Source organism: Xenopus laevis, chromosome 2S, assembly GCF_017654675.1.
Source record: "Xenopus laevis strain J_2021 chromosome 2S, Xenopus_laevis_v10.1, whole genome shotgun sequence".
In the NCBI taxonomy this organism is placed as follows: domain Eukaryota; kingdom Metazoa; phylum Chordata; class Amphibia; order Anura; family Pipidae; genus Xenopus; species Xenopus laevis.
The window spans coordinates 19,521,345-19,533,746 of NC_054374.1; the positions used below are offsets into that span (position 1 = coordinate 19,521,345).

The window sequence follows — 12,402 nt, forward strand, 5'->3', positions numbered from 1 at the left end:
ATGCCATATAGATGCAGAACCAAACTTTTTTTTTTTTTTTTTATAAAGCAGCTGCTACCTATAGGAATGTTTTTTTTGCTTTTTATGTATTGTGAAGTAAACACAATACATAGAGAGCCCCTTTTCCTTTTATAGGCACTGGCATTTAGTATAGGTACAGAGGCCTAAAAGTGAATAGAATATATTGATTTGTGAACTCACTCTGTATGAATATAAATGATATACAAATATCTGAAAAACAAATAAAATACCAGAAGCCAAACATAAGAAACAATACATATATAATTTATTGCTAGGTTTATAAAGCAGGTAATGGTTACATTTAATACAATACATTAACATTCAGACGCACCGTCTGGTAAGGTTTCTCATCTAGGCTTCCACTTAATATCATTTACCCCTTGGAACTGCCTTTTTAATGAATTACTGTCTGCCCACTCTGCATTCAGATAGGAGATATCTTCATCCACTTCAAGTTTCTGTGAAAAATGTAAAAAGGGTTTAAAACAAGGACTAGTTAAAATCTTGTGACAGTATGTAGTTTTTTTGCACATCTATCACAAACTATAATAAAAGAGAATGCAACACTAGGCCTAGGGCATATTTATGAAAGCATGACATTTTGCCAGACTTTCTCATCTCTCCATTAACTTCTATAGGCAAACGTTGTACCAATAGCGCCACCTGTTGGTCAATATTCAGTGTCAGAAATAAGAACACATTCTATAAGACAAGACATCACAATTACTGATGAGCTTTGATAAAATGACCCCCCATAGACTTCAATGGGCAAAAAAAATTGTCACACCCACAGACTTCAAAATTTTTTGCCGGTTTGCGAATTTTTGGCAAAGCCAAACTGGTCAGGTTCACTCATCACTAATGACAATGTTTCTCGTGTTTTTACGGAGAAGAGCAACATCAGATCAGTTATTTTTCTTTCATTTGACAAGTTCTCCTCATAGGTTTACAGTTGGAAAATGAACCAGCTGTATATTATATTAGCAGTATACATTTTTTTTCTGTTGAATATTCCAAAATATTAAAGGGGAAGGAAACCTCCTCGGCGCTAACCCCCCACCCCCCCTCCCGTGTATTGCCCCCCCTCCCTCCTCCCCCCTGGCCTACCCGTCCCGCTGGGCAAATGCCCCTAACTTGTTACTTACCCTTCTGCGCAGGTCCAGTCCAGGGAGTTCACAGGCGACATCTTCTTCCACGCGATCTTCTTCCTGCTTTGAACGGCGCATGCGCAGTAAGATCGTTTCGCCGGTACGATCTACTGCGCATGCGCGTGACTTTTGGCGCATGCGCAGTAGATCCGTACCGGCGAAATGCTCCTACTGCGCATGCGCCAAAACGCCGGTCAAAGGAGGAAGAAGATCGCGTGGAAGAAGATGTCGCCTGTGAACTCCCTGGACTGGACCTGCGCAGAAGGGTAAGTAACAAGTTAGGGGCATTTGCCCAGCGGGAGGGGTAGGCCAGGTGGGAGGAGGGAGGGGGGGCAATACACGGGAGGGGGGGAGGGGGGTTAGCGCCGACGAGGTTTCCTTCCCCTTTAAGTCAATTGCTAAAGTGCTTAGAAGCACTCTGATCAATGTTATATTCATTTATGTGTTTACATTTCCATTACAACATTTGTGAGACACTCTATATTATATAAATTAAAAAATGAGTAATGGGACTCTGCACCCTAGTGGCTGCTTTATGGTACTCTATTCATTGCAAGGACTTAGACTAGGATCCTGGGTTTATTATATATAATGGTTTTCAGTAATTTAAGCTTGAAGGACATGTAAACCCCACAGATATAATTTTAATCAGTGAACAGCCTTTTTAAAATTTTTACATACCTGCCACTCTGGTTCAAAGGTTAATAGTAAGGCTGCAGAATCCACTTCATCACTTAGGATTCCTTTTCCTTCTCTAACCCACTAGGCCTCATCCCTTTGGAATTTACTTCGGCTGTTGGCTACTGAGCATGACCAGTTCATCTCAGATCAGATTAGGAAACACACCCTCCAGTCTAGCAGCCAATGAACAGATGGCATTGCTGCTTCCCATAGAAACTCTGCTGTAGCTTTCTGCTCCTATTTGTTCTAGTAACCTCCTCTCCTGAGCTCAGCCTAACCATTACAGTGCTTAGTCCAAACAGGACTTTTTTTTTTATCAAAGTAAGATGTGCCTGTGTAAACCTTAGAGGTTGTGTGTTGGAGATTTAGAACTCTAACTTTGTTATACACTCTTCAGACTAAAATATATTTAACAATTTAGACTGACTCAAACCTGTGAATGGTTCTAAACATATCAATTGTAATAGCAGCCAATAAAGTCGACTGCCTATTGAAACTAGTGATGTGAAGGCTTGTCCAGAACTTGCAGGTTTGGCTCAGCTCGGCACATCTTTATCAAGTTGCAGACGAAACAAATTGCACTCAAGGTCCACTTCACAGGCAACATTAAAGCTGCTTGCTTATTTACATACTCCCACCTACTTGCCAGGCCCTTTGGTGACATCATAGATGGCTATAGTGGGTATAAGAGCACAGCACACTTCTGCCAGTGGCAGGCAGGGGGTCAGAGCCAACCAGAGAGCCCCCATGATGTCAACACTGCAAAGAAGACCTAAGACAATATTCTGCACCCTAGCTAATCAGTATCGCATTTATTCTATAAATTCAAACAAATACCATGCATTAAAATGGTAGCAGTGTTCTATAAAGAGCATACCTTAAGTTCCTCTTGTCGTCTGTAATAATGCATCATCAGATTCTTCTGCTCTTCCTGTGATATAACTGGTTCACGTCCTGGGGCTCCTTGACCTCTCTGAGGGTTTTGAAGAAAAATAAAATGTTATCTGAAGTAACCAGTCAATTGTGTATGAATAAACTATGCTCTATACCATGAATGACACCTGGCAACTCAAATTAGGGCAATTATATTGGGCATAGCATGCAGTTAATTAGTTATAAGGCTTATTAACATTTTTCTGCAAAGAATGAATGAAATAAAGTTATTCAGACAGGTGCATATCAGACATACAACTTAATTGCACCTATAGCAGCTGGATCTATTACTATGAAATAGTGAACAATAAATTTAAAGGTTGCAATGCTCGGATGATAGGTGGAACACTATTATATTAGCAAGGAGTACCAATACTGTTGGTAACAAACTCACTTTTTGAATTTTAACAATAATTTTTGTTTTCTCATTCTTCCCCACATAATCTGAAAGCTTCTGTTTCCTCTGTAGCTCCTTTCCAGCCCACCATAATTGAGATTCTGGTTCCTGTATGACCAACTGTCCAGCCTGTAATGGAGAACACAGACAATTGCCAAGTGTTAAAAGGACAAGTCCACTTTCTGCCTGAGTCTCTCCCTGTATGCTCAGATTACAGCAGGGAGGGGGAGAGGGAGTGAAGAACAAACTGAGCATGCTCAAGCCCAAGCCCTGGAGGTTTATGCTGAAAACAGGAAGTCTGATATAGAAGCCCATGTGTACACCATAGAAGGAAATAAATGTGGTATTTCTTTTGACAGAGGACTCAGCATTACTTTGATGGCTTACTGGTGTTTTTATATAGACCTTTCTGCTAAAGCTTACTTACTTTTAACCTTTCCTTTTCCTGTACAAAACCACCTAGCGGTGAAGGGTTTGAAGTTGTAGACACACCTGAGTGCTCTTCACTGGGCTAACTAATATGTGATGAGGGATGAGACACTGCTCCAATAGTGTATGGAGTGAAAAATTAGCATGGCCCCAGTTTCTAAAAAAGAAGCCTGAAAAGAGACCTGAGAGATAAAGCTCTGCGTCTTAAGACGCTGTCTGGAAAAGAAACCGGGTTCCACTACAGGGGACCTTGTAGGGAAAAGAAAGTTACATTGTTTATTGGCTAGAACAGTGATCCTGAACTAATAGCTTGTGAACAACATGTTGCTCTCCAACCCCTTGGATGTTGCTCCCAGTAGCCTCAAAGCAGGGGCTTATTTTGGAATTCCTGGCTTGGAGGCAAGTTTTAGTTGTATAAAAACCAGGTGTACTGCCAAACACAGCCTCAATGTAGGTTGACAATCCACATAGGGGCTGCTAAATGGCCAATCACAGCCCTTATTTGGCACTCCAAGAACATTTTTCATGCAAGTGTTGCTCCCAATCTCCTTTTACTTCTGAATGTTGCTCACGGGTTCAATAGGTTGGGGATCTTTGGGCTAGAACATAGACAAATTAATATTTATTTTCATATGATTTTGTCAAAGTGGTTTGCTTTGGCTGGAAACTGATTTTATGCTGAAAAAAAAATACAGGCTCGGACCTGGTGTTTGAATACAGTGACACCTACCATTGCTTTTTCTCCACAATAGAGGATATATGTATATATGGAGGAAAACAGCTAAATTCTAGTGAGTGGCATGAGTGCTGCACAGCAAGCATCAAGGACTTACACAGCTTCATTAAAACATAGAAAATACAGGTGTCCCTCCTTAACAGGACAACAGTGCAGGGGATACAGAAGGTAATTAGTTATAACCTTGTCAGCATCATGACAATGCGAGAACGTAGACTTTGCAAAAATAAAAACATGACAGAAGTACAGCGAGGACATCCATTGTTTGGCTTTCACTGGTTCTAAAGGATTAGTGAAATGTAAAAGTCCTTCCTTTAATCATGGATTCCATTCAGTTCACAGCAATTGTGAGCTAAAGAAAAGGGGTTATATACTGTCATCATTTAGTGCATGTTTATTTTGTTTCCATGGTTTTCTGGACAAATACTCTACTCTTGTAATTAATGGGGCTGATAATGAATAAATTAGATCGGGCAAATTGGGTGTTCTATTCTTCAGCCTGGTCACATCAAGATGAAGCTGCCATATTGCATGCATCCTTGGCAACTAATGGCTTTGAGTACGTACATGTGTCCCTGAAAGGTCTTCATTATTTTCAAACTCCATTCGAATGGGGTCATGTGGAGGCAGTCCCATGGGATACACAATCATTACGGCACCCCTCAGCTGGTCAGTAGCCTCTTTCACCATTTCCAGAGTAACACACACATTGGCTTCAGCTTGTTTCTATGAAAAAAGGAGATATTCAAATTCCAATTTACAAAAATATTTCATTGTATACTCGCCAGTAGTTTCTTAAATTAGCAGTGAATTTTATGGTATACAGATTTAACAGCATTTTGGAAATCATAATCCATGTGGGGAAAAAAACTACCTTAGATATCAATGCTTTTGCTTCCTCCATTGTTTTCTGCAGTACTTTCTTCATGCTGTCATTGGGTGCTGCACATAAACATACACTCACATGAGAATGAAATCTGAATACATAATCCAAATGACTGTAGATAATGAATATCAGTGTTTTGATGGCTGAATGAACTTCAGCAGAAATTCTTTTAAAGCAATTAAAAAGTAAAATATAGCGGAGACAAACAGCTGTGTCCCATCATGTGGCAGCTCCAATGTCTGGGCTCAAGGGACTAATGGGGCAGTACAGTTACGGATGAGCAGGTATATTGGTCATACAGTGGTGCTTGAAAGTTTGTGATGTCTTTAAAATTTTCTATATTTTGAATATGACCTAAATCAGATGATTCAGAGGATTTAGAAATAAGATGAAGTCTTAAAAGTAGATGAAGAAAGCCTAGTTAAACAAATAGTACTATTATTTCATGTATGTATAGAAAAAATTAAGTGAATCCTTAGGATTATCATATCATTTGAAGGTGAAATCAGAGACTGGTGTTTACAGTCAATTGGATGACAATCAGGTGTGAGTGAGAGACCCTGTTTTATTGAAAGAATGGGGATCCAGCAAAGCTTGATCTCACAAACAACACATTTGTGGATGTGTATCGTGGCTCAAACAAAGGAGGTGCCTGAGGACCTCAGAAAGAGAGTTGCTGTTGCCCATAAAGCTGGAAAAGGTTTCATGACTACAGCCTAAGGAGAGTGGCGCAGTTGTCAGCTGTAAGTATTTTTAGAACTTGTTTATCAGTCACTTGAACTGGGAACTGGCCCGTATATGACTGTGTCACACACTGTAACCTACAGCACTTTAATACCCCTCTGAATTGTGTCTGTAAATTACCCTCCCATTTAGACTGTAAGCCCTATGGAATAGTGTCCTCCATCCTTTTGTCTCCTTGACGCTGAGCACTTAATCTGTGTTGTAATTATATTTTATATTTATGTGAATTGTATTTCTAATAATGCACTTATTGTTACTTAGTATTGCAATGACCCCTTGTTTGTTGCTACTAATTTATTGTTTTGTACAGTGCTTTACCCTCAAGGAGTGCTATACAAATAAAAATATACATTTAAGACTATCTCTAAATAGTTTGGACTCCACCAATCAACAGTTAAACAGACTGTCTACAAATGGATGAAATTCAAGTAAGCGTTTACCCTACCCGTACCCTACTGCTGTTCCCTAGATGGTCGAACCATCAAAGATAATTATAACTGCAAGGTGTCCAAGTATAAGTACAATTAATTTTTTTATGGTGTGATTTGTGGCAAACTTACAGGCCGGACAAAAACACTTTCAATGATACCTATATCCCACAATAATGACTTATCATAAAAACATACCATGGCCATTTCTCCGTCCAATTTCATCCTTTTTGAAAACACTGCCGCCACTTGGTACACATCTTTCTTCCCACTCATCCTTTAATTTAAGATCTTCAATCTGCTCATCAGTAATTCATTGCATATTAGGGGGCATGGTGATACCATGTTCAGCCAGCTCTGCCATTTCTGCTTGGAAAATCAACAGGTTACACTTCTAGCTATTTCAATAAGTGCACCAAAGGCAGTAATATTATAATGGCTAATTATTTAATAAAGTTAATCAAACTATTTTTGCGCATCTGGAAGTTCCATTAGCTCATGTACAGCGGTTTCCCTTTGTATCTAAATGGCTGTCCTACATAAACCAGAGAAAAGTAATATGGCAGCTCCGATTCTACTGTATAAAATCAAAGGATGAAGATGAAGCTTGTAAGGTGCTCTTAGTATTAACGACTGTCATTGAGGAGCGAAACAAGTGATATATTATATTTGTACATTCTTTACCTGAACAAATCCGGTCAATCTTTAGTATCCCATTGTATATGGCAGTTATCTGTTTGACCAATGCTTCCACGGGAACAATAACGGATGTGTCAAACAAGAACTGGCTCTCGTCTCCCCTCTTAATGTGTAAACGCACCATTTTTGCAATCAAGAGCCACTTGTCTGAAAATCTGTACTAAAGGAATAATATGTATAAGAGAAAATAAAACAAAAGAAAACAACATTTGAGGTGTTGTGTCCCTTATTCAGGTTTATACTTTATGATAGTCAGCCGTTCCCTGAAACGTTTTGTTTGTGTGTGCCTATTTACTTAAAGGACAAGGAAAGGCAAAAAAATAAAATCCCATTTTTACTTTCTTTAATGAAAAAGAAACCTTTCTTCAATATACTTTAATTAAAAAAAGTGTACCGTTTTTATAAGAAACCTGACTGTATGCAGTGAAATTCTCCCTTCATTTACTGCTGTGGATAGGAATTGTCAGATGGTCCCTACCTGCTATAGGGAACAATTATACTTATGAACAGCAGGGGGAGCCCTAGTCTAACTTCCCAGCCATGCAGAACTCAAGCAGCTTTGTTTATGACGATCCCTAAGCAGCCCAGACCACACTGAGCATGTGCAGGGTCAGGGTCAGGCCAAGATGTTTAACAAAGTTGCAAGATGACAGCCCCCTGTGGCCAACTTTGAAAGCATAAATCATTTGTTTGATTAGGCTTTGTGGTGCAGTAAGTTCATGTTTATATTTAGTATACAAAATACAGCATTTCTAGCCTTATTCTATTTTAGACTTTCCTTGTCCTTTAAAGGGGTTGTTCACCTTCCAACACTTTTTCAGTTCAATTGGTTTCAGATAGTTCACCATAAATAAATACTTTTCCCAATTACTTTCTATTTTCTATGTGTGCCCATTTTTCTAATATTGATGTCTAAATTTTCATTTTTCTAAAGCTGTTCTGGGAGGGGGTCGCCGACACACTAAACTGTTCTAAATTGATACATTTCTTGTCTTTGTCCCTGCTGAGCAGAATACCTGAGTTTCATTATAGGCAGCTCTTAGAATTGATACAATAGTTGCTTATACTTCAGAGATGCTGCTGAGAAATGTATCAACTAAATGTTGCAAATTTGTAACAGTTTAGAGTATGCGCCTGAATTACTGACTCAAACACCAGAGACAGGAACATTAAATTTTAAACTTACATTTTGAAAAACCGGTAAAGAATAAAAGATGAAAAGCAATTAAAAAACGGCTTTGTTTGTGGTGAACAATCTGAAAACAACTCAACTGAAAAAGTGGTTGGAAGGTGAACAAACCCTTTAAAGTGCCTAAATGTATAAAGGTCCACCCAAATGTTTTTTCTAAGTGTAGTACAGTTTGTTTTATTTGCTCCTGTACAACATATGTTATCATTTCCCCCAACTGACATTCAGCGGCTGGACAGGATAGGTGCTAAATGGTACACGGAATTGCCTTTTCTACTACAAATAAAATCTATGGGCCTTCATTCTTTCTTTTTTATAGTTCTTTAATTATTTGCCTTCTTTTTCTTCTTCTGTTTCCAACTTTCAAATGGGGGTCACTGGCCCCCATCTGAAAACAAATGCTCTGTAAGGCTACACATTTATAGTTATTGCTACTTTTTATAATTCATCTTTCTATTCAGGCCTCTCCGATTCATATTTCAGTCTTTTATTCAAATCAGTGCATGGTTGCTAGGGTAATTTGAACCTCAGCAACCAGATTGCTGAAACTGCAAGCTGGAGAGCTGCTGAATAACTCAAAAAACACGGATAATAAAACCAATTACAAATGGTCTCGCAACATCATTTTCTATATCATACTAAAAGTTAATTTAAAGGAGAAGGAAAGCTACAGAGGCATTTTATTGCCAATAGATTAGCTGCAATAGTGCAAGCTAGAATGCTATATTTATTCTGTAGAATTCTTTACCATACCTGAGTGAACAGCTTTAGAAGCTCTGTTTGTTTAGGATAGCAGCTGCCATATTAGCTTGGTGTGACATCACTTCCTGCTTGAGTCTCTCTCTGCTCACTTATAGCGCTGGGCTCAGATTACAGCAGAGAAGGGGTGGGGGGAAGAGGAGCAAACTGAGCATGCTCACGCCCGGGGCAAGGAGGTTTAAGATGAAAACAGGAAGTCTGATACAGAAGCCCATGAGTACACAATAGAAGGAAAGAAATGTGGTGTTTCTTTGACAGAGGACTCAGAGCAGCATTACTTTGAGGGTTTACTGGTGTATTTATATAGACATTTCTGATAAAGCTTACTTACTTTTAACCTTTCCTTTAATGAAGTGGAAATATGTCTTGTAAAAAATACATGCTAATGACATTTAGCAATTGATTATGGTGCTGGTGTTTAGCTGCCATACAAATCCCAAAACAACACCAAGACAATCTCTATTAAATATCCCCCAAACCCCTAAGATAAGTAAAGGTATTTAAACAATACAAACAATGACAATTGGGAAGGTAAAAGTTCCTGGTTTCCATGGTTACTGTAGCCCACCTAAACTTCCTATGTGAAACACGAGATTACACCGATATAGATTCATATTCTGTACACCAATATGACACCCACAAGGTGCTGAACTCCCAATGTCTCCCAGGTGGAGGGTTACAGGCTGGACAGGCCTGCGGTATATACTGAAATATCTAACACGATTTAATTGATACAATACGGGCCCCTCTGTTCCTGAGGACCCAGGCAAAATTCCCTGCCCTAACAGCTGCTGTACACACAGGCAAATAGCCTAGAGAAAGTAATAACTTACCACCGCAGCAATATCCACGTCGCAACTGTTTACTTCTCTGCCAGCTTCTACACTGTGCGCTGCGATTCCGGTACGCGTTTCCAAGGAGACAAGGAACAACTTCCGGAGTTGAAACGCTGCCCAGAAAGTTCCCGCCTACGGAACGCAAATAAGGACATCGTCAGGGGAAACACGTTCCGCGCCCACCTCCACTGCGCACGTGCACCCTTCACCTCAGTTGATTGCAGTTTTGTAAATTGAGTCATGTAGTCGCTTATTAAATGGGGAGTGAAATCATTTACATCAAATGACATCTGTAGCTATTGTTCAGCTTCATCTTTCAGCATTTCTTCTTGCTTTAGTTGCTGGGGGCTGTATTTAAAACTAGAAGGGCTGGAAGTTTGAGGTCCTCATCGAGACTGAAAATGTCTAATTGAAAAAACATAATATAAAAGGACGTATGGTTGTAGACTCTCTAGTTAGTTTGGGCATGTTATAAGGACATTATTGGATAATTTGTATCAGTTCGCCTTGGCGTGTTCCCACAGCACCTTTGCATTCTATAGGTTAAAGGAACAGTAACCCCAAACATTAAAAGTGTTTTAAAGTAATGAAAATATAATGTAGTGTTGTCCTGCACTGGTACAACGGATGTGTTTGTTTGAGAAACTCTATTATAGTTTATATAAACAAGCTGCTGTGTAGCCATGGGGGCAGTCATTCAAGCACAGGATACACAGTAGATAACAGATAAGTACTACTATAGTTTATATAAACAAGCTGCTGTGTAGCCATGGGGGCAGTCATTCAAGCACAGGATACACAGTAGATAACAGATAAGTACTACTATAGTTTATATAAACAAGCTGCTGTGTAGCCATGGGGGCAGCCATTCAAGCACAGGATTCACAGTAGATAACAGCAGCCATCCTGCGCTTGAGTGGCTGCCCCCATGGCTACACAGCAGCTTGTTTATATAAACTATAGTAGTACTTATCTGTTATCTACTGTGTATCCTGTGCTTGAATGACTGCCCCCATGGCTACACAGCAGCTTGTTTATATAAACTATAGTAGTACTTATCTGTTATCTACTGTGTATCCTGTGCTTGAATGGCTGCCCCCATGGCTACACAGCAGCTTGTTTATATAAACTATAGTAGTACTTATCTGTTATCTACTGTGTATCCTGTGCTTGAATGACTGCCCCCATGGCTACACAGCAGCTTGTTTATATAAACTATAGTAGTACTTATCTGTTATCTACTGTGTATCCTGTGCTTGAATGACTGCCCCCATGGCTACACAGCAGCTTGTTTATATAAACTATAGTAGTACTTATCTGTTATCTACTGTGTATCCTGTGCTTGAATGGCTGCCCCCATGGCTACACAGCAGCTTGTTTATATAAACTATAGTAGTACTTATCTGTTATCTACTGTGTATCCTGTGCTTGAATGACTGCCCCCATGGCTACACAGCAGCTTGTTTATATAAACTATAGTAGTACTTATCTGTTATCTACTGTGTATCCTGTGCTTGAATGACTGCCCCCATGGCTACACAGCAGCTTGTTTATATAAACTATAGTAGTACTTATCTGTTATCTACTGTGTATCCTGCGCTTGAGTGGCTGCCCCCATGGCTACACAGCAGCTTGTTTATATAAACTATAGTAGTACTTATCTGTTATCTACTGTGTATCCTGTGCTTGAATGGCTGCCCCCATGGCTACACAGCAGCTTATTTATATAAACTATAGTAGTACTTATCTGTTATCTACTGTGTATCCTGTGCTTGAATGGCTGCCCCCATGGCTACACAGCAGCTTGTTTATATAAACTATAGTAGTACTTATCTGTAATCTACTGTGTATCCTGTGATAGTTTATTGGTGTCTAAATATGTTTTTCCCCCTCAGTGATCGGGTGGAAAGTAATTATTACATAGCAGTTTCCCACACTTTATGACACAATTTTGTCCCATAAAATGCCTGCACAAGGGAATCAAATGTCCCACAACAACTGCCATAATAAATTCTCCTAAATATCTTACTTTTCTGTTTGTGAGTTATTTTTTTCCTGTAAACATGCTTAAGCCTGCCATCTTGGCGCATGCTCTCCTTCCAGCTGTCCATTGCATATCAACGTAGGAATTGACTTGAGAGGAGGGAGGGCAGATACAAAGGAGTTAGCCTTGTCTATCTCAAGTGGCTTCCCAATGACAAAATGCTGTTGGCAGGATAGTTGCTTATTGTAGGACTCTGTGCAGTAAAATTGGAGCTGTTGTGATGTGTGGCATGCACAGACATTGGAGGAACAGGCATTGAATACTTGCCCTTCATACATTTCCCTGATTTTATAAAAAAATTTCATAGTCCCCTGGAGAATATAAAATTGGGGTTCTACAGTACATGATTACAACAGTGAGAACATGACACACACCCTGTTGTTGGCAACTACAGGTTATAGACATTGAGAGCAGACTCCACTTTAAAAAAAGAGTCGTTCGTCTGAAAATGGAGTTCCTGAAAGGTGTAACT

General features: G+C 39.5%; 1 protein-coding gene across 1 annotated transcript; it reads right to left on the minus strand.

Moving 5' to 3' along the window:
• Positions 1–264: 264 nt before the first annotated feature.
• Positions 265–10,032, minus strand: cfap298.S (cilia and flagella associated protein 298 S homeolog). The gene is given in 8 exon segments (XM_041583401.1): positions 265–479; positions 2,728–2,823; positions 3,178–3,309; positions 4,913–5,071; positions 5,220–5,287; positions 6,602–6,769; positions 7,088–7,257; positions 9,884–10,032. Coding segments are annotated over 7 exon segments (873 nt in total). The 5' UTR covers positions 7,227–7,257; positions 9,884–10,032; the 3' UTR covers positions 265–368.
• Positions 10,033–12,402: the final 2,370 nt, after the last annotated feature.